This window comes from Gossypium hirsutum, chromosome D07 (assembly GCF_007990345.1).
Source record: "Gossypium hirsutum isolate 1008001.06 chromosome D07, Gossypium_hirsutum_v2.1, whole genome shotgun sequence".
NCBI lineage: Eukaryota > Viridiplantae > Streptophyta > Magnoliopsida > Malvales > Malvaceae > Gossypium > Gossypium hirsutum.
In genome coordinates, this window is record NC_053443.1 from 54,172,688 (window position 1) to 54,192,586 (window position 19,899).

General features: G+C 35.0%; 2 protein-coding genes across 2 annotated transcripts; both read right to left on the reverse strand.

Moving 5' to 3' along the window:
• Positions 1-8,871: 8,871 nt before the first annotated feature.
• Positions 8,872-10,783, reverse strand: LOC107925717 (NAC domain-containing protein 83). The gene is made up of 5 exons (XM_016856436.2): positions 10,519-10,783; positions 10,141-10,427; positions 9,844-10,056; positions 9,534-9,767; positions 8,872-9,447 (listed from the first exon to the last, which is right to left on the reverse strand). Exons 1-5 carry the CDS (start codon positions 10,670-10,672, stop codon positions 9,127-9,129), a joined length of 1,209 nt encoding a protein of 402 aa, XP_016711925.1. The 5' UTR covers positions 10,673-10,783; the 3' UTR covers positions 8,872-9,126.
• Positions 10,784-12,150: 1,367 nt separating this feature from the next.
• LOC121219553 (FHA domain-containing protein FHA2) lies at positions 12,151-15,711 on the reverse strand. The gene is made up of 3 exons (XM_041097863.1): positions 14,928-15,711; positions 13,338-13,504; positions 12,151-12,580 (listed from the first exon to the last, which is right to left on the reverse strand). The coding sequence occupies exons 1-3, from the start codon at positions 15,589-15,591 to the stop codon at positions 12,371-12,373; spliced, it is 1,041 nt and encodes a 346-aa protein (XP_040953797.1). The 5' UTR covers positions 15,592-15,711; the 3' UTR covers positions 12,151-12,370.
• Positions 15,712-19,899: the final 4,188 nt, after the last annotated feature.

Here is a 19,899-nt window from a genome sequence, read left to right on the forward strand (position 1 = left end):
CTTATCACATATATACACTTTCACATTCATCACATTGGCCATTCGGCCTTATCTCATATATGCATGTTCACATTCATCACATTGGCCATTCGGCCTTATCACACATACACATGTTCACATTCATCACATTGGCCATTCGGCCTTATCATACATACACATGTTCACATTCATCACATTGGCCATTCGGCCTTATCTCATATATGCATGTTCACATTCATCACATTGGCCATTCGGCCTTATCACACATACACATGTTCACATTCATCACATTGGCCATTCGGCCTTATCACATATATATACACTTTCACATTCATCACATTGGCCATTCGGCCTTATCACATATATACACTTTCACATTCATCACATCGGCCATTAGGCCTTATCACATATATATACACTTTCACATTCATCACATCGGCCATTAGGCCTTATCACATATATACACTTTCACATTCATCACATCGGCCATTAGGCCTTATCACATATATATACACTTTCACATTCATCACATTGGCCATTAGGCCTTATCACATATATACACTTTCACATTTATTCAAATATACTTTACATACCACATATACTATCATGTACAGACTTGGTCTTGGCCGAATCTACATCCATCACTTTCCAATGAATAATTCAATTTTACGCCATACTATCATTTCATATTCGAATACTCATAAGCTTACAATATCACGATTTAGAATTCAAGTATGGGTTTAATCAATAGCTTATGAGCAACTAAAACAAGTTTTATCCATGTTTACAACAAAATCACATATTCACTACGAGCTGTTTTCCTGAGCAATGGTCACTAAATTATTTATAACCGGAGCTACAAAACTCCAAATCACTTGCCGTTAATTTTTCCTTAATATAGACTCGTATATCTTCCATCCATAAAATTTCCAGAATTTTAGGTTTGTCCAATAAATACCAGATTTTTCTTAAAGTTTCCCCTGTTTCACTGTTTGACTAATCTGACCACTCTTCACTACGAATCAAATTTCTCATTTTACAGAATTCAAAATGTGTTGTATTTGATTTCATTTGAAACTAGACTCATTAAGGAGTCTAAGCATATAAATTTTATCTTATAACCATTTTTGTACAATTTATAATGATTTTCTAAAAACAGAACAGGGGATTTCGGAGTCATTCTGACACCGTCTCACACAACTTTAAATATCTCTTTATAGGAAATTTCTTTGCTCACAAGGTCTCTTTTATAAGAAACTAGACTAATTAAGCCTTGATTACATATTTTATTCAGCCTATAATTCCACACCAACAATTTATAGTGATTTTCTAAAATCACGTTACTGCTGCTGTCCAAAGCAAATTATTACAATTTGCTCTTAAATTTCCAAGTCCAAACACATATGAACTTACCATTTGAGTTTAAGACATATCATAGCCACATCATATCTTATTAAATCAACTCATTATGTTCTATTATGATTGAATTTACTCAACGTTTAATCACTTAAAACTTACCTCGGATGTTGTCGAACGATTTCGGCGGCTATTCGACCACTTTTTCCTTCCCTTTATCGGATTTAGTTCCCCTTTGCTCTTGAGCTTAATTCAAACAAATTTAACTCATTAAAGTCTCATTTTGCTAGCTTATGGCCGAATATGACAAGGAGTTTGATAGGTCATATGGCCACCTTTTAGCATGCAAATGATATCAATACCAATCCACCTTGGCCGAATATCATCTCCATGACATAGTAAAGATTTGAACCGTGGGCTATTTAGAACTCAAGCTAACTACTAAAACATGCATGCATCTCATGGAACATCATCAAACATACCTTAGTCTATCAAACCACCATAGCCGATTTCCTCAAAGCTCTTTTTCCTTCTTTTTCTTTCTCCTATTCGGCCAAGAACAACATGAGAGCTTTTCTCTTCTTTTTTTTTTTTGGTCATGCATGAGAATGATGAACACATTTTTTCTCTTTGTTTTCTTCCTTCAATTTCTTATTAGTTTATTGCCCATGCTTCTTATTTTATTCTTCCATTAACACAACATGTTTCATGACATGTTTTGCCCATGCTTCTTATTTTATTTTTCTATTAACACAACATGTTTCATGACATGTTTTGCCCATCATCCCTTGTCATGGCCGGCCACTAGTACTTAAATGGGGGGAAATTGACATGCAAGTCCACCCCTTTGATTACATGCACTATTAGGCCACTTGCATTTGCCTAGCACATTTCTAAATTTTCTCACATAAGTCCTATCAACTAAATTCACATGCAATTAACTAAATCGAAGCTTAAAACTTTCACACATTTATATTCACATATTTTAGGCAATAATTATCACATTCAAATAATTTGGTGACTAGGTCTAGCGGTCCCGAGACCGCTTTCCGACTAGGGTCACTTTAGGGGTGTCACAACTCTTTCCCCCTTTAGGGATTTTCGTCCCCGAAAATTTCTACCGATGCATAGTTTAGGATAACGTCCTCTTATTGAATTATATTCATATAAACATTAGCTCATCGATAGCAATTGTAATTCATTATTGATTTCTCATCGATCTATAAAATCATTTTCTTATCTTAAAACAAATACATAAACATTTCTACAAGTATGCACATATATCTCATTTTCTTGATTTCATAAGCAATAATCACTTAATTTAATTCACAAATGCATTTCAAACACATATTAAGCACATATTAACATGTATAATTCACATCATCAACCCACATATTTGTAACCCACATTTTCATTCATGTATAAGCTGTAACCTAACCGAAAGTACACATATACTCAAACATCCCAATAAATATCCTTTATAACTTTATCACATCTCAATATTCAACTTAACTCATTTCCAAAAGAAAATCAACTTCCACATACCTGAACATTGAATTCATTTAGCACATTTAATCACTGTTAACGATACCCGTTGAATCATTTGAAATCATTACGGATACTCATTAAGCACATATAGCTCTTACAATGCCATATCCTAGATATGGTCTTACATATGCTCACATATCGAGCTGATGCCATGTCCCAGACATGGTCTTACACACTATCTCAAATCAATGTCTTCGTCCCAGACGAGGTCTTACATGGATTCCACTTCACACACTTAGTTCCCACTGACCGATCTCGCACTCATAGTGCTCGATTAAAGGAATTCGCACACACACAGTGCCTCTAATCATTCACACACATAGTGCTCTTATTCATTCGTTATTACACATTGAAATGACTTAACCAAGTCTATAAACATCATGTATGTACACTTTTAAACATATCATCTCATTTAAATTTGAATTCGTATAGTAATGAATACTTAAACTTTGCTCAAATTACCGGCACGAAGCCTACTAGGCACGAAGGCCCGAATACACGTCACCAGCATGATTGCTCTTCGGGACCTAGCCCGGATATAACACCAGCACGAATGCTCTTCGGGGTTTAGCACGGATATATCACTAGCACGAATGCTCTTCGGAACTTAGCCCGGATACATCACTAGCATGAATGCTCTTCGGGACTTAGCCCGGATACATCACTAGCATGAATGCTCTTCGGGACTTAGCCCAGATACATCACTAGCACGAATGCTCTTCGGAACTTAGCCCGGATACATCACTAGCATGAATGCTCTTCGGGACTTAGCCCGGTTATAGTAACTCGCACAAATGCCTTCAGGACTTAACCCGGATTTAGTAACTCGCACCAATGCCTTCGGGCTTAGCCCGGAATTAGTAACTCGCACAAATGCCTTCGGATCTTAGTCCGGATATGGTCACTTAGCACAAAGCCTTCGGGACTTAGCCCGGACATCATTCGAATAACCATGCACATTTAACAATAAATCATGACACATTCGTATTTCATTTTCATTAGCAAAACTCAAACACAAGACACTTATCACTCTTGCAATTTCGGCTCAATAGCCACACACAAAGAGCATGATTTTGATTTGCTTAAAACATGATCTAATCAAATCATAATTTAAGCTCTATTACTCAAGAACTTACTTATGTTATACCCTTCTCAATATTGACACATCATAAGCATGTCTCAGTCCTCTCAATACCATCTGCTACAGCTCGATCGGGATCGGAATTCATTACAATAAATAAACACATTTTCAATTGTCAGAAATCAGCACACTATCAAATATTCACATAATGGCATGTATAGCTAGACCCAAACGTATTACGGTAGTCCTAGAATTGACTAAACCGTAGCTCTGATACCAATAAAATTGTAACGCCCTGTACCCGAGACCGTTGCCGGAGTCGGACACGAGGGGTTCACAGACTAAATTCACTTACTATCGCAGTCCATTTTAAAAATTTCCAGACAGCTGGCTAACTGTGTCGCTGTCACCTTAAAAATCATATCTTGAGTTTCACAACTCGAAAATCAGTTTCGTGATTTTTCCCTGAAACTAGACTCATATTTTCATCTACATATTGTTTTCTAGAATTTTTGGTCGGGCCAATTAGTACAGTTTATTAGTTAAAGTCTCCCCTGTTACAGGGTGCGACTACACTGACCTTCATGCATTACAATTTGGATATCTCCCTGTACAGGGCTTCAATACTGATGCCGTTTGTTTCTATAGAAACTAGACTCAAAAATAAATCTATACATATATGGAATGACTCCTAATTATCTCTGGTTAATTTATAATGAATTTCCGAAGTCGGAACAGGAAATCCAGAAACTGTTCTGGCCCTGTTTCACGAAAACCTAATTATCTCTTAACATACCACTCATATGACCGTTTTGTTTCTTCCATATGAAAGTGGATTCATCAAGGTTAATTTAAATAATTTATTCACTATTTAATTCCATTCCTACTATTTTTAGTGATTTTCCAAATCTACATCACTGCTGCTGTCAGCATCTGCCTTTAAGGTAGACTTTACCTATTTCATAGTTTCCATGATTCAACTAGCCCTTTTAGCATAAATAGCACAAATTATGATAATGATTAACCATTCCCATGTCCAATCCTTGTTAAGCATATCCACACCTCTCAATAACCATATCCATACCAAATGATTATAACATTATGCTCAAACATATATAAGCCATTTTCGCATGGCTATCCAAAATTATACAAAACCGAAGGGTACATGACCAACAACAAAAGGGTAGTCCTATACATGCCATTTTTAGAGTTCAACCAAAAGTATACTAAAAGGGTTTTGATAGTGTGGGCGACTTCGACTTCAATAATCCCGAGTCCGATAGCTGACGAGCCAAAATCTATAAAACAGAGATTCAAAGAACGGAGTAAGCATTTAATGCTTAGTAAGTTTTAAGCAAAACAAAGTGTTCTCAATCACTATCATTGGTCATTCATTTCAACTGTTCGATGAAGTTAATCTAGAGCTTCATCTCGATCTATAATATCATTAAACGCAACACTTGGCTGCCACATATATACTTTCGAATAATAATGACCTAGATGGTCAAATATTTCCAAAGCACATTCTTCATCGATTTTCAGCTTTCAATAATCCTTTCCACTTGTTCATAATCACATCCATACTTTTAAGTATTTCAACATGACAAGTACTAAATTACCATAGGCACATAAAGAACCAACATATTCCTTATCACATATATGTAAGCTTACAAATCATAATCCTTACCTTGTACTGGCACATCTAGCTCAACCCAACCCATACTCAGATCATAAGGCTTTTGGGCAGAATATGCACTAATACATAAGAATATTTCATCGCATACTTTATTATACAAACATACCATTACCAATTAGATCATTCTCACATTTGGAGTTATAATATTAATCACATTTACCTACCTCTTTGATACTGATAATTCACCTCGAAATCACTCCACCGATGAGTAAGTAATACGTACCTGAACATCTTGAATACATAATACTTATTTGATGGTAACTTAATGCAGATACTCAATATCAAAGTCTTACTTGAATCCTAGCATTTAGCCGTCGGGTCTTTAAAGCTCGGATATAGTACGAGCACGAAGCCTACGGACATTAATCAGGATAATATTCTCGCATAAAGCCTGCGGGGTTTTAACCCGGATATAGTACTGACACAATTGCCCTTCGGGACTTATCACATTTATACACTTCCACATCCATCACATTGGCCATTCGGCCTTATCACATATATACACTTTCACATTCATCACATTGGCCATTCGGCCTTATCTCATATATGCATGTTCACATTCATCACATTGGCCATTCGGCCTTATCACACATACACATGTTCACATTCATCACATTGGCCATTCGGCCTTATCTCATATATGCATGTTCACATTCATCACATTGGCCATTCGGCCTTATCACACATACACATGTTCACATTCATCACATTGGCCATTCGGCCTTATCACATATATACACTTTCACATTCATCACATCGGCCATTAGGCCTTATCACATATATATACACTTTCACATTCATCACATCGGCCATTAGGCCTTATCACATATATACACTTTCACATTCATCACATCGGCCATTAGGCCTTATCACATATATATACACTTTCACATTCATCACATCGGCCATTAGGCCTTATCACATATATATACACTTTCACATTCATCACATTGGCCATTAGGCCTTATCACATATATACACTTTCACATTTATTCAAATATACTTCACATACCACATATACTATCATGTACAGACTTGGTCTTGGCCGAATCTACATCCATCACTTTCCAATGAATAATTCAATTTTACGCCATACTATCATTTCATATTCGAATACTCATAAGCTTACAATATCACGATTTAGAATTCAAGTATGGGTTTAATCAATAGCTTATGAGCAACTAAAACAAGTTTTATCCATGTTTACAACAAAATCACATATTCACTACGAGCTGTTTTCCTGAGCAATGGTCACTAAATTATTTATAACCGGAGCTACAAAACTCCAAATCACTTGCCGTTAATTTTTCCTGAATATAGACTCGTATATCTTCCATCCATAAAATTTCCAGAATTTTAGGTTTGTCCAATCAATACCATATTTTTCTTAAAGTTTCCCCTGTTTCACTGTTTGACTAATCTGACCACTCTTCACTACGAATCAAATTTCTCATTTTACAGAATTCAAAATGTGTTGTATTTGATTTCATTTGAAACTAGACTCATTAAGGAGTCTAAGCATATAAATTTTATCTTATAACCATTTTTGTACATTTATAATGATTTTCTAAAAACAAAACAGGGGATTTCGGAGTCATTCTGACACCGTCTCACACAACTCTAAATATCTCTTTATAGGAAATTTCTTTGCTCACAAGGTCTCTTTTATAAGAAACTAGACTAATTAAGCCTTGATTACATATTTTATTCAGCCTATAATTCCACACCAACAATTTATAGTGATTTTCTAAAATCACGTTACTGCTGCTGTCCAAAGCAAATTATTACAATTTGCTCTTAAATTTCCAAGTCCAAACACATATGAACTTACCATTTGAGTTTAAGACATATCATAGCCACATCATATCTTATTAAATCAACTCATTATGTTCTATTATGATTGAATTTACTCAACGTTTAATCACTTAAAACTTACCTCGGATGTTGTCGAACGATTTCGGCGGCTATTCGACCACTTTTTCCTTCCCTTTATCGGATTTAGTTCCCCTTTGCTCTTGAGCTTAATTCAAACAAATTTAACTTATTAAAGTCTCATTTTGCTAGCTTATGGCTGAATATGACAAGGAGTTTGATAGGTCATATGGCCACCTTTTAGCATGCAAATGATATCAACACCAATCCACCTTGGCCGAATATCATCTCCATGACATAGTAAAGATTTGAACCGTGGGCTATTTAGAACTCAAGCTAACTACTAAAACATGCATGCATCTCATGGAACATCATCAAACATACCTTAGTCTATCAAACCACCATAGCCGATTTCCTCAAAGCTCTTTTTCCTTCTTTTTCTTTCTCCTATTCGGCCAAGAACAACATGAGAGCTTTTCTCTTCTTTTTTTTTTTTGGTCATGCATGAGAATGATGAACACATTTTTTTCTCTTTGTTTTCTTCCTTCAATTTCTTATTAGTTTATTGCCCATGCTTCTTATTTTATTCTTCCATTAACACATGATGTTTCATGACATGTTTTGCCCATGCTTCTTATTTTATTTTTCCATTAACACAACACGTTTCATGACATGTTTTGCCCATCATCCCTTGTCATGGCCGGCCACTAGTACTTAAATGGGGGGAAATTGACATGCAAGTCCACCCCTTTGATTACATGCACTATTAGGCCACTTGCATTTGCCTAGCACATTTCTAAATTTTCTCACATAAGTCCTATCAACTAAATTCACATGCAATTAACTAAATCGAAGCTTAAAACTTTCACACATTTATATTCACATATTTTAGGCAATAATTATCACATTCAAATAATTTGGTGACTCGGTCTAGCGGTCCCGAGACCGCTTTCCGACTAGGGTCACTTTAGGGGTGTCACACAAGACCCCTCTAATAACTAAACCTTCAACTATCCATACTCTCGTCCTCTCTCTTATCTTCTTTTGATACCCATATTTAGGTCGTTTTAACTTACCTACAACTTTTCACACTCCGAATGATCTGTCTCAAACCACTACAACCTAATCCTTGTATATATATATATGTGTGTGATTCATTTCGCTTAATTCTTGTATCAACAAATATATATATGTATGTATTTACATACATGGCTCATTTAGCTTAATCTTTAGTGCTTGTGTAATTATCAAACATGGTAAAGCTTTTGGATAATGTTAATTCAGCTTCTGGGCAGCTAATATTTCATCCGCGAAGTCTAAAGAACAGACAGCAGCAACATAGTTTGAATTCAAGCTGTAATATTTCAGACAACTTTCTCTGTTAAGCTGTAATTTGGAATGGCATCATTCAAGTAGATGATGGTCAACCCTTAATACACTCTCTTACATTAGGTTACATATAACATCAATTGTAATTCTTATTTTACAGTCCAAAAACCTTTCAAACATCAAAAGAGCAAAAAAAAAAAGGGAACATTCTTTTACTTTCTGCTATGTATGCTAATAACATTTGAGCGTCTCTTGCTCTTTGCTACTACTGGTAGGTGATACTTCCTCCAGCTCGAGCCTCTGTGGTCTCTACATGATCATCATGTGAAAGACGCAGCCTTTTACTAGGTTTCTCCATCGAATCAGATGATCCCACTGCACCTAAGACTTCATTATCAGCAGCAGACGGATGCGGTCTGTTTTCTTCTAGGAGGTAGGCTTCATCATTGTCAACAATAATTGAATTCAAGAACTCAACATCTTCTGTGTTGTTGATAGATTGATCTTGAATCCAATTAGAGTTATTAGTTGCCTCTGGTACTTCTAATAACTCATCAAGCCAGAACCCGTCATTGTAGAAAAATTCCTGAAACATATACAAAAACAGCTTTACTTTTTATCTTCATCATAATCTGCAGGAATAAATAATAACTAAGAGAAACAGATTTTTACCTCCGGAATTAAAACCTCATCGGCAAGATACTCGAAACTAGAAGGTATTCCGAATCCCTCAGCTGCAACAACTACATTATGTTGATCGCTTCTTTCGACGGTGATGGTTTCATCACCATTAGTAAGAACCGAACTACAGGACTTATCATCCTTTTCAATGATGCTATTAAGTTTTTGAACCCCACTGTTGCCTTCGGGTTCATTGCATTCTTTTGACCTCTCATGTAAATTTTCCTGAATCAAAGAAATGAGCATTCAGTCATCATCTTAACAGATAAATGATTAAGAAATTCTGCATTAAGCATCTTACCTTCGGAATCGCATCATCCAGATCATGAGACGATAAATTAGAGACTACACCATCATTGGCTATATTATGTTGATTGCTTCCATCTCCGGCATAACTCTTAATGCCGGATTGATTATGTACAACATCATCACAGTCCTTATGCTGACTTGATTGCCCAGCATCAGTGCAGGAAATATCAACCCTTTTCTTCAATTTACAAAGGTTGAATGTTTTCTACAACAAATCAAAGCAAATAAACAAAAACATCGAACATAATAAAAGCTAAAATATATTCATTGAAATGACATATTGACTTACCTGATCAATGTCAATTGAGTTAGGGGCAGCCACGAGTTCATACTCATGCATAACCCAGCAAGTCTTGATTTTGTATTTATCATTACATTGGCCTTTATAGAAAACCAAAGTCTTCTTGGTGCCAATCACCTCCCCTGTTTTAGGGTCTATTATTTTCCGAGCATTGCCCGTAGGTTTCCAATAACCTTCCCGGGTGGTCCGGTTAATTCGTTTACTATTCCGGTACTTATATGTCGGTGCATATATGAAGTACCATAATCGATCCCCGGTTTGCAATTGGGAACTCTCTGAAAAACCAAAACATACATACATATATTTCACCAAAATCGGTATAAAAAAAAGTCCCAACAAGTTCACCATGCATATATAAAAGATTACCAGCTAGTTGCCAAGGCTCCCACTGGCAGATGTCCGGTACTTGATCAATAACTTGGACGAGAGAATCACGGTCGACGCCGAAGGTTTCGAGGAGCAGATACTCGATGAGTTCTTCTTCGGTTGGGTGAAATCTAAAACCTTTAACTGTGTTCATTTGGTTTCAAAGAGATTGCTTAAGGAAACTAGAAGTACAAAAAAAAAATTGGCTGAAGGAGTTGAAATGAACCAAGGGAGCATAGGGAAGTTTGTGCCAAAATGTAAACATCCTTTCCATGTATATAAATATAAAGAGTGGCGGAGTGAGGCAGTAATTACACTCCCCTTGCTTGCTAAGTTGTAGTACAAATACTTCAAGTGGATCCCACTATACGTGTCTGTTCCTCTTCGGATCACAATTATTCTTTTTCTTTGCTACAGAATAACTATAATTCTTGACCTTCCTGGCTAAGTTTGTAATTTCACTAACCTTATATATTTTTCTTCTTAACCCAATTCATGGCCTATATTATTTTATTATGCTAATCTGATAATTATCAATATTATTTTCCTTATTTCATTATAGTAGTTTTAATTTATATAGACTTTTGTCATATACCTATTTGACGCGGATTCAAATTGTGCGACTCTCATCCCCACTTTCAATATCGTGTAAAAAATCAGTGCTTAATATCAATAATTGCTTTGAAATAATACAAATCCAAACCCTGTTATCCACTTCCCTGTTGATAAAAAGAAAATCGAAAAATATTTTCCTTGCATTTGGTAGGAACTTGACGTTGACCCCTTCCCAAAGTGCTTGACTCAGAGCTCCCTTTGTTTGCATGGAATCAAGGCAAGGAATCATCAATTCACTTGATCACCAAGGAAACATCCTCTCCATGTATATAAATATACAGTGGAGAAGTGAGGCAGTATTTACACTCTCCTTGCTTGCTAAGTTGTAGCACAAATACTTTCAAGTGGATACACGTGTCAGTTCCTCTTCGGATGCTACAAGGATTACTATAATTCTTCACCTTCCTAAGTTTGTAATTTCACTAACCTTATATTTTTTTTCTATTTTTAATTTTTAATTTTCATTCTTAACCCAATTCATGGCCTATATTATTTTATTCTGCTAACCTAATAATTATCAATATTATTTTCCTTCTTTCATTATAGTAGTTTTAATTTATATAGACTTTTGTCATATACCTATTTGATACGGATTTAAATTGTGCGACCCTCATCCCCACTTTCAATATCGTGTAAAAAAATCAGTGCTTAATATCAATGAAATAATACAGATCCAAACCCTGTCATCCACTTCCCTGTTGATAAAAAGAAAATCGATCAATATTATCCTTGCATTTGCTAGGAACTTGAACTTGACGTTGACCCCTTCCCAAAGTGCTTGACTCAGAGATCAAGCCAAGGAATTATCAATACACTTGGTCACCAAGGAAACACTTTTGGTCAACTTTGTACTAGTTGAATTTTATTATAGGTTTAATCATCAGCTTCTCCATCTCATCGCAGGACCTTAAAACTTGTAAAAACTGCTACTAGATTTCAAATAGATATCCTGGAAAGGGAAGTTTCATTCCCAGCATAAAATGTGCAGAGCAATTCATCTAAAGAAAAGCAAAATAATAAATGAAAATTGATGTCAATATATCTTAAAATCCATAAAATCCAGGTACATTTAGCCAGCAAAGCCAGTTCAGAGCTCAAAGTGGGTAGATCTAAAAGATAAGAACAACATTAGTATCATGATATTCTACACTTTGCAACTTCTTTGTCCTCCCAAACATGGCATATGTAAGATGACCATGCAAGGGGAAGTGTCGTTTGGTGCTTCATTAGCATTCTTCTACGAAAGCAAAGATACAAGAGAGACGAACTCCAATGTTATCCGACCCTTGGATCTTGTGTTGATGACAAAGTGTTCAGGATATTTTCTCAACAACATAAGCAGACCGTACCATGGTTTCCCCTTGGATTCAGGACCAGGCCAGTCCTCGGATGTAAGGTATCTTCTAACTCGGCTGTGATGCCAGACGTTACTAAACTGTTCAACTAACTGTAACAAGGAAGGCAAGGAAAGTAAGCAATCTTGTAAAATATTAAGGTTCAAGAATCAAAGAATGGGATAAACCAAATGAGAGCAGAAAAAATGCAGGCAAGAGTAATCAGAACTCTTTAAGCAAACATTAGCCAATGGACTATTTGTTCTTTTCTAAATTTCTGTAAAATTTCCAGACATCAAATACAAATATGCTAAGGCGATCCTACAACCACTAATTCATTGAATTTGTAGCCACTTTGAACAAAGGAAAGTTAGGCGTGGAAATAATCTGTGAAATTTGAAATCAATAAATCAGAATTACAAACTGACTAGATCTTGTTCACCCCCCTAAATTGCAGGAGTTAAAAAGAAAGGCACGCGAGGAGAAGAAAAATAAGTAGAACTATTAGTGTAGGTTGTTGTCATTATCATTCGCTTACAAGGACTCTTCCTTTTCCTTTCTCCAATACATGTACATTGATTTTGTGGCTCTTTGAAAGTGTGACATCAATCGAGCAAGAAAAGTCTTAGCTACTAAGTACACTCCTACTCTATCAAAATTTCGGAGCAAAATATAGAAGAACCATTTCCATGCCAAAATCTAGAAAGCATGGTAAAGCACATTAATAAAGGAAGAATCAAAATAAAGCATCAGTGCTACTGTCAACTGGTCAGGGATGTCATCAGCAAAAAATAATTATATCTATGCAAATGTCAAAAGCCCAAAATGGAACTAACATAAGATTTAGATCACTATAAGCTTAAAACTAACCTCAGCGTGGAGTTTCTCCATGGCCATCCATTCTCCAGGACCACAAAGATCTGAAAGCACAGTAGCTACAGAAGAAACCACATCCTTCTCTTCCAACTGCATAAGTTGTTGATTATCAGATTCTCGGTCAACTCTAGATCTTCCCTCTCCCTTCTTCTCTACAGGAACTGTAGATGATACCATGGCAATGAAACAGAATTTATTGTCCATTAAGTAAATAAAGGAGGAACTTTTAGTTCCTGTTCAGGTAAAATATTGAAAAAAAATATTGATGAATTGAATGAGAACAGCATTAGGGAACGAAAGTTCATGCTCAAGGATGAAAAACTGGTTGATGAAATCCTAAATATCATTTTGGTGCCATAAAAATCAAAAGTAACTTTTTGAAATGATAGAGACAGTAATACGTAGCTGACTTATCATAAATTATATACCTAAAACCTCATAGATAACATGGAAACTGAAAAATATACTTTGGCTACTAGAGGATTGCTTATTTTCAGGTTGAGAGGGCAGGACATGTTACCTAGACATAATCTGATGGATACCAAGTAATAGGCTTAATAACAAAGAGTCAGACGAAAAGGAAGAAGGAACGGCCAATAGTAGTCTGAGACAGGGAAATGAACGATGAGCATGCAAGTCCTGGTTGAGCAAATGCAGAAAAGAATAACAAGTGCCACAAAACCAAAATTACGCCCATCCATGACTAACCAAGTATGGCAAATTTTAACATCTATAAAGTATTAAACCAGTGTCAGTTAGTACTTCCAAACATCATCCTTCATCTTCTCTCTTCAACAAGGCTTTGTCACTAGTTTCATTAAAGGCTTCAAGATGACTACATTGGATGTTCTTCAGAAAATGCAGAGGGGTATCCTCAACAACTACCAAAGAAATAAAGGTAACTCAAAGCCAGGATAATCAAATGTACTAGGGTGGTTCTCCAAAACCAGATCAAATTCGCTAGGTGAGGCAGAATGAGGAAAAATGGTAAGGACCGGTGATGAATTATGGAATGCAATGGGAAACTCCTTGACCAGGAAATCGACAAGAACAAAGCTAGGCAAGCAAAATACCACCAGGAAAAAAGGATCCAGGTTCAATTTAGCAAAGTATTTTGAATGCTGCATGCGTGCAACCACAATTAATTAACAAAGCAAGTTTCTAATAGCCAGAAAAACCACGACAAATAGCATTGGAAAGAATGAACCAAGGAGCTAAATAGTTCAGGCAAGTGTAGCAAACTCAAACATAGCTATTCTCAGAAAACAAGATCTATCATTCTTCTCAACTAAAACGATAAATGTCGTTTGCCATCTAACAAATGTCACAATATTCTAAATACAAAAAGGGTAGAAATAATCCCAAAACATCAGTATCCTAAAACATCAAGCAAATTCAATTCTACATCGTCAAAAACTAAATATTTACAAAACAATAAACTTTAAAAAGCAATGGTTGAAGAATGGCAAATTTTCCTCCTACAATTCCATAATAACTAGGAGCAAATAACAACAGACAAAATTTGATCAAACGATCGAATAAATGATAAATTTTAATAAAAAACCAATAGTCAATTATACTAACCTAATGCTCCGGCCAACCCCACCTTTCCTCCGGAACCGGCCTCGGTTCCACTATACCAATCTTCCCTTCTAACCTTCTTCCCACCACTCCCTACATCCTCTTCCTCCCCGTACTCATCCTCATAATACTCTCTTCCTCTCCCTTTCTTTGCTCCCGCAGCCACCACAGCAGAACCCGCCACGGACCCTACCGTCCTCCCCATCTCCGCCCCGCCATGGTGACCATAGTGCGGTACACCTCCAGCCGCTGACCCAGCACCCGCCGTCTGGTAAATCGAAACATGGTGCCTAGGCGCAAGGGCTCCCCCGAGAATACTCCTCACGGGGAGAAGAAAGTAAAATTGTTTATCTCCAATTTGGAGGAGGTCTTGTGAATCCAGCTTGACGGGAGGGTTACCAGGAAGGTGGAGAACGCCTTCGACGAGGCAGCCGTTTTTTCCGAGGACTTCAAGCGCGAAACGACGTCGGGTGAAGTCGTAGAAGATGCGAGCATGGTGGCGGGAAATGTTCATACCGCCCCCGAGGCTGGCTAAGTCGACGTCGACGGTGGATTTCTTGGAGTTGCGGCCGAGCATTATGGAGTAGGTTTGCATGTAGTATTCGAAGTCTTCGCCTTGTAGCTTGGCGAATCCCGCCTCCACGTCGCTCCCACCCGTCGTCCCCATTGCCGATTTCGGTTTCGATTGAATTATTGATTGATCCAATGCCTTGTTCCAATAATCAAAAGGGTGTCGGAGTTTCCAGGATGGTTTCCCCTTCCGGCTTTAGCCCCTTCCTTTTTTTTTTCCCCTGATACCCTTTTCTAATTTTGGTTTAAATGTGCTTTTAGTCCCTTTACTGTTCTAAAATTCATATATAGATCCTTCTACTTTAATATGATAAAATTTGGTCCTTTGCTTTTATAATGTAATTAGTGGGATCGTTAATTGTTGTAGATAAAGTGATTAGATTGATTTTTCTTTAAACATTATTTGATCATATAAGTAGGGATACCTACAAAAATAAGTAATCATGTTAAACTAATAATATTTTTATATATCAATAAATGTATAAAATGATTTTTTTTAATAAGTTTTACATTATCATTTTAAAGACAACGACTAAAAGAGTCATCAAAAGACATGCTAATAAAATTATAAAAATAAATCATCAAATTATGTCAAATTTAAAATAAAAAGATTAAATCTTTAATTTTAACACAATTAAAAGACTAAAACCTAATTTAGACTTTTGATTTTCTAAAACAGCTGAAATGGCAAGATTGAAGTTGAAATCTTGATGTTCCAAGTTTTGAGTGTTATCGTATGTATCGTCTCTAGGTTCTCTCTCAGCTTTATTCTGGTTTTAAGTCATGTTAAATATAACTTTCATCCAAATTTATTTTAATATAAATTCGGATATATTTTAATTTTTAGTTTGATTATGCTTTTTACACTACCTGATTCTAATGTCACAATCAGTAGATCAAAACTTGTGACGAATGCACACAAAACGTTCCATGAATGTCAATTAATTAAATGGAGCTCATTTGATCCATTTGAACTGGCCCATTTCGTGGAATATATGGAGAAGCTCATCTACTTAAAGCTTTAGTGGTCTAATGGATCACTCCATTCATAGTTATTAAATATACTTTGAAAGCATTTACTCAAACACTTGACTTGCTATTGTTTTCTTATGACTTTTTTGTTCAATTCGAGTTCTTTTGTCTTGAGTTGCTTCCGCTTTATCTCGGTGCCTTAGAGAATTAAGCAAAGGAAACTCCTAAGGTCGCACTGTTTGCCAAACTAAAGTTTTAGCCCCGTGACAGTTGATATTAGAGTTAGTGTTTGAAAGCGGCAGTTGAGATGACGAAAATAGTAGACAAGCAAAATGTCTCGATAGAGACCCGTGGGAGGGGTAGGAAAAATAGTAGATTAAGGGATATTGTGTCAGCTTTGGAAAGTCAAGTGGTAAATCTGGAGGAATCCATGGGTGGTGTGAAAGAAACACTCAAGGTAGTTGAGGGATGCATCGATGAGTAGGACTCAATGAAAGAGCAGCTCAAAAACTATGTGTTGGAGGTTCTCAATTCCAATTTGGATACAACGAAAAAGGCCTCAATGCCGCCATGGATGATTAGATGTAAAAGAATAATGCTCAAAGTCATGGTAACAACTTTGAAGGATCAAGTTGTGGAGCTCACTATCTATAAAGTTATTTTGGATAATAGGATGTTGGCTTCAGTTCCTAAACAATGTAAAATGAATGTTCACAAATTGAAATAGTTTAAAAGGACGAGGTCCGCGAGGGATGTGGACAATTTTCTATGGGGGATGGAACGATACTTTTGTGCGATGGGAACTGAAGATAATGCCACTAAGGTAAACATTGGTCCAGTTTATTTTACTAATGTCATTCTTTTATGGTGGCGTCGTAAATTCACGGATGAGAGACAATGTGGTACCACTATTGGGACTTGGATGGAGTTTCAAAATGAATTTAGGAAACAATTTTACCCGCAATATGCCAATAAGGAGGCTTGAGCTAAGTTCCGTCGGCTTACATAATAAGGCATAGTTCAGGAGTATTGTAGTAAAAAATTCGGTTCGAAAGTGATTTTCTTGTACAGCGGAAAAATAAAAATTTTGAAAACCAAGCCAGCTGGTTATATTTATAGCAACAAACCTTTTCCCAGAATAATATATGTGCTTTGAGCAAGACAGATCCTAAACGTTCCCGGCTTTCAACAGAACGACCTTCTTCGCTATTCTCGTACCACAAACTGCTTCGAGTGTGGGCTCGAACAATTTCGAATCAAACATAGAACCAAAAATAATTTTATTACTTTCAGTAAGAAAGTAAATATCTCCCTTATAAAAACTGATAGAATTGTTATTCCAAAAAAATAGATTTTATACCTAGAAATAAATGCTCACTATTTTTGAGTAGAATAATAATATCTCAAAGTTGTGAATTTAATACATATTCAATAGAAAACAATTTCCTAATTGAAATAGGAGAGAGAGACAACTAATAGGACGTGTCTCCCCATGTATGTATTATAATAAGGCTTCGGGTCTTCTTGAATTTGATCCAATTATATGAATATAGACAAATAAGGGCCATGCCTTGAAATTGCCCCTCCAAATTACCCATATATAGACATATGAATTAATAAGGTTTTTCTTACCATCGGTATTATTAAAAGTGAATTAACAAATGCCATGCCCAAGCTCGCCCGAGCCGAATGAATTAACTATTTTTTAATAAAAATTTATTTATTTTCTTGGTGTTTTGATGTTGTTTTTCTATTATTTTTGCTGGTGTTGTTTTACTGTCATTTTTAATGTTGTTTCGTTATCATTTTAATATTATTTAGATATTGTAGAACTTATATTTTATTATTAATTTCACTACTATTTTAGTTTTAACTATACGAGTATAAAGAATTTTTAATGTATTTTCAATTTGTTTATTATTTTAATGTTTTTAAGTGTATTTGATATATTATATATTTTTAAATTTGTTGTATATAATAAAATAATCTAAAAAAATTAATACGGGCCGAGCTTAGATTTGACTTTTATAATTCGAGTTGGGTTTGGACAAAATTTTAGACCTATTTTTTAAACCGAACCAGGCTCAGGCTTAAATTTTTATTGAAGTCCAACCGAACCCACAGCATAACTCTAATGCAAATCATAATATTTAATTTATTGCTTAATATATAAACATATTTGTTAATTAATTATTTAGGTTAATCTTTTTGTAATTTCTTTCGGACCGTTACAATTTTTAAAAATAAAATAATAAATATAATCAACTCATATATCACACAGAACAAAAATTAATATAAATTATAATTTCATTTCAACAAAAGATAATAATGCTAAAAAATTGTGTCATTCATAATATATTATGCAATATTAATGATATATTAAGCTGATAACTTTTGATTTTAGCGTAATAGGTTGATTGAATATAAATTTATTAAAAAATAAATAAAAAATTAGAATTTAAAAATATATATTACCATGTTAATTAATAGTTATCTAATACTACTTTGCTACTGTGACATGATTATTTATTAATATATTAATAAATTATTTTTAATGTCAATTTAATAATATGGTGAAAAATAAAATGTACGTTACTTATTTCAAAAGTTTTTTTTAAACTCGTGTTTTATATAGGGAGAGTATTTAATAAACTAGCAGACTATTTTTTATTTCACAAGCAACTTTAAAAAATTGACATGTGTCTCTTTTTTTTTTTAAAAAATTATTATACTCCTATAGGACACTTATCAACTTTCTAACCATGTTCGTGGAGTTTAAAAACTCTATTGGCAATGTATCAAATATTTTTCCTTTTATATATATGTTATAAATATAAACTTATTATACATTTATTTTTCATTACATTTATTTTTCACACATCTTAAGGTTAGCATAATTTAAATTTAAATTATTTGTTTTAAGTCATGTAGTGATTGTGCAGATTAAGAAAACAGAGGAGTTTGGTCTTGAGATCTAGTCTCAAGGAATAAGGGGTTGTGCCTTAAGACACAACTTATAGTGTCTCAAAACATATTAACTTCGAAGCAAAATTTTTCTAAATTAAAATGAGGCCTATCTTCAGACATGAAGTTCTCTGTCTCGAGACATAACATTGAAAATTGATAATTGAGTTTGGATTCGAATTCTAACTCTGAATTTAACTTTGCATAACCATGTAACTTGATGAATTAGAACCATTGACAGTATGAATGTACGTGTGTGATTATGATGGATGACTAATTGTATCTTAATTATAATGAGGAAACTAAATTTATGAATATGTATCAAGTTAGTCTGAGTTGTTTCGGCAACGTAATGTGACATCACATGTTTGAATCCAACGACCAAAACAAATGTGAAATGTTACAGAAAAAGCGTTAATATCACAATTGTTGGAAAATATGGACATCACATATATTATAATAGTAATTA

Coding starts and splice junctions, on each gene's coding strand:
- LOC107925717 (XM_016856436.2), bottom strand. CDS start 10,672: ATGAACACAGTTAAAGGTTTTAGATTTCACCCAACCGAAGAAGAACTC. Junction 10,428..10,518: donor GGAGCCTTGGCAACTAGCTG/GTAATCTTTTAT, acceptor TTGGTTTTTCAG/AGAGTTCCCAATTGCAAACC. Junction 9,448..9,533: donor ATGAGGTTTTAATTCCGGAG/GTAAAAATCTGT, acceptor TATATGTTTCAG/GAATTTTTCTACAATGACGG.
- LOC121219553 (XM_041097863.1), bottom strand. CDS start 15,591: ATGGGGACGACGGGTGGGAGCGACGTGGAGGCGGGATTCGCCAAGCTA. Junction 13,505..14,927: donor GGGGTTGGCCGGAGCATTAG/GTTAGTATAATT, acceptor TATCATCTACAG/TTCCTGTAGAGAAGAAGGGA. Junction 12,581..13,337: donor TGGAGAAACTCCACGCTGAG/GTTAGTTTTAAG, acceptor TCCTTGTTACAG/TTAGTTGAACAGTTTAGTAA.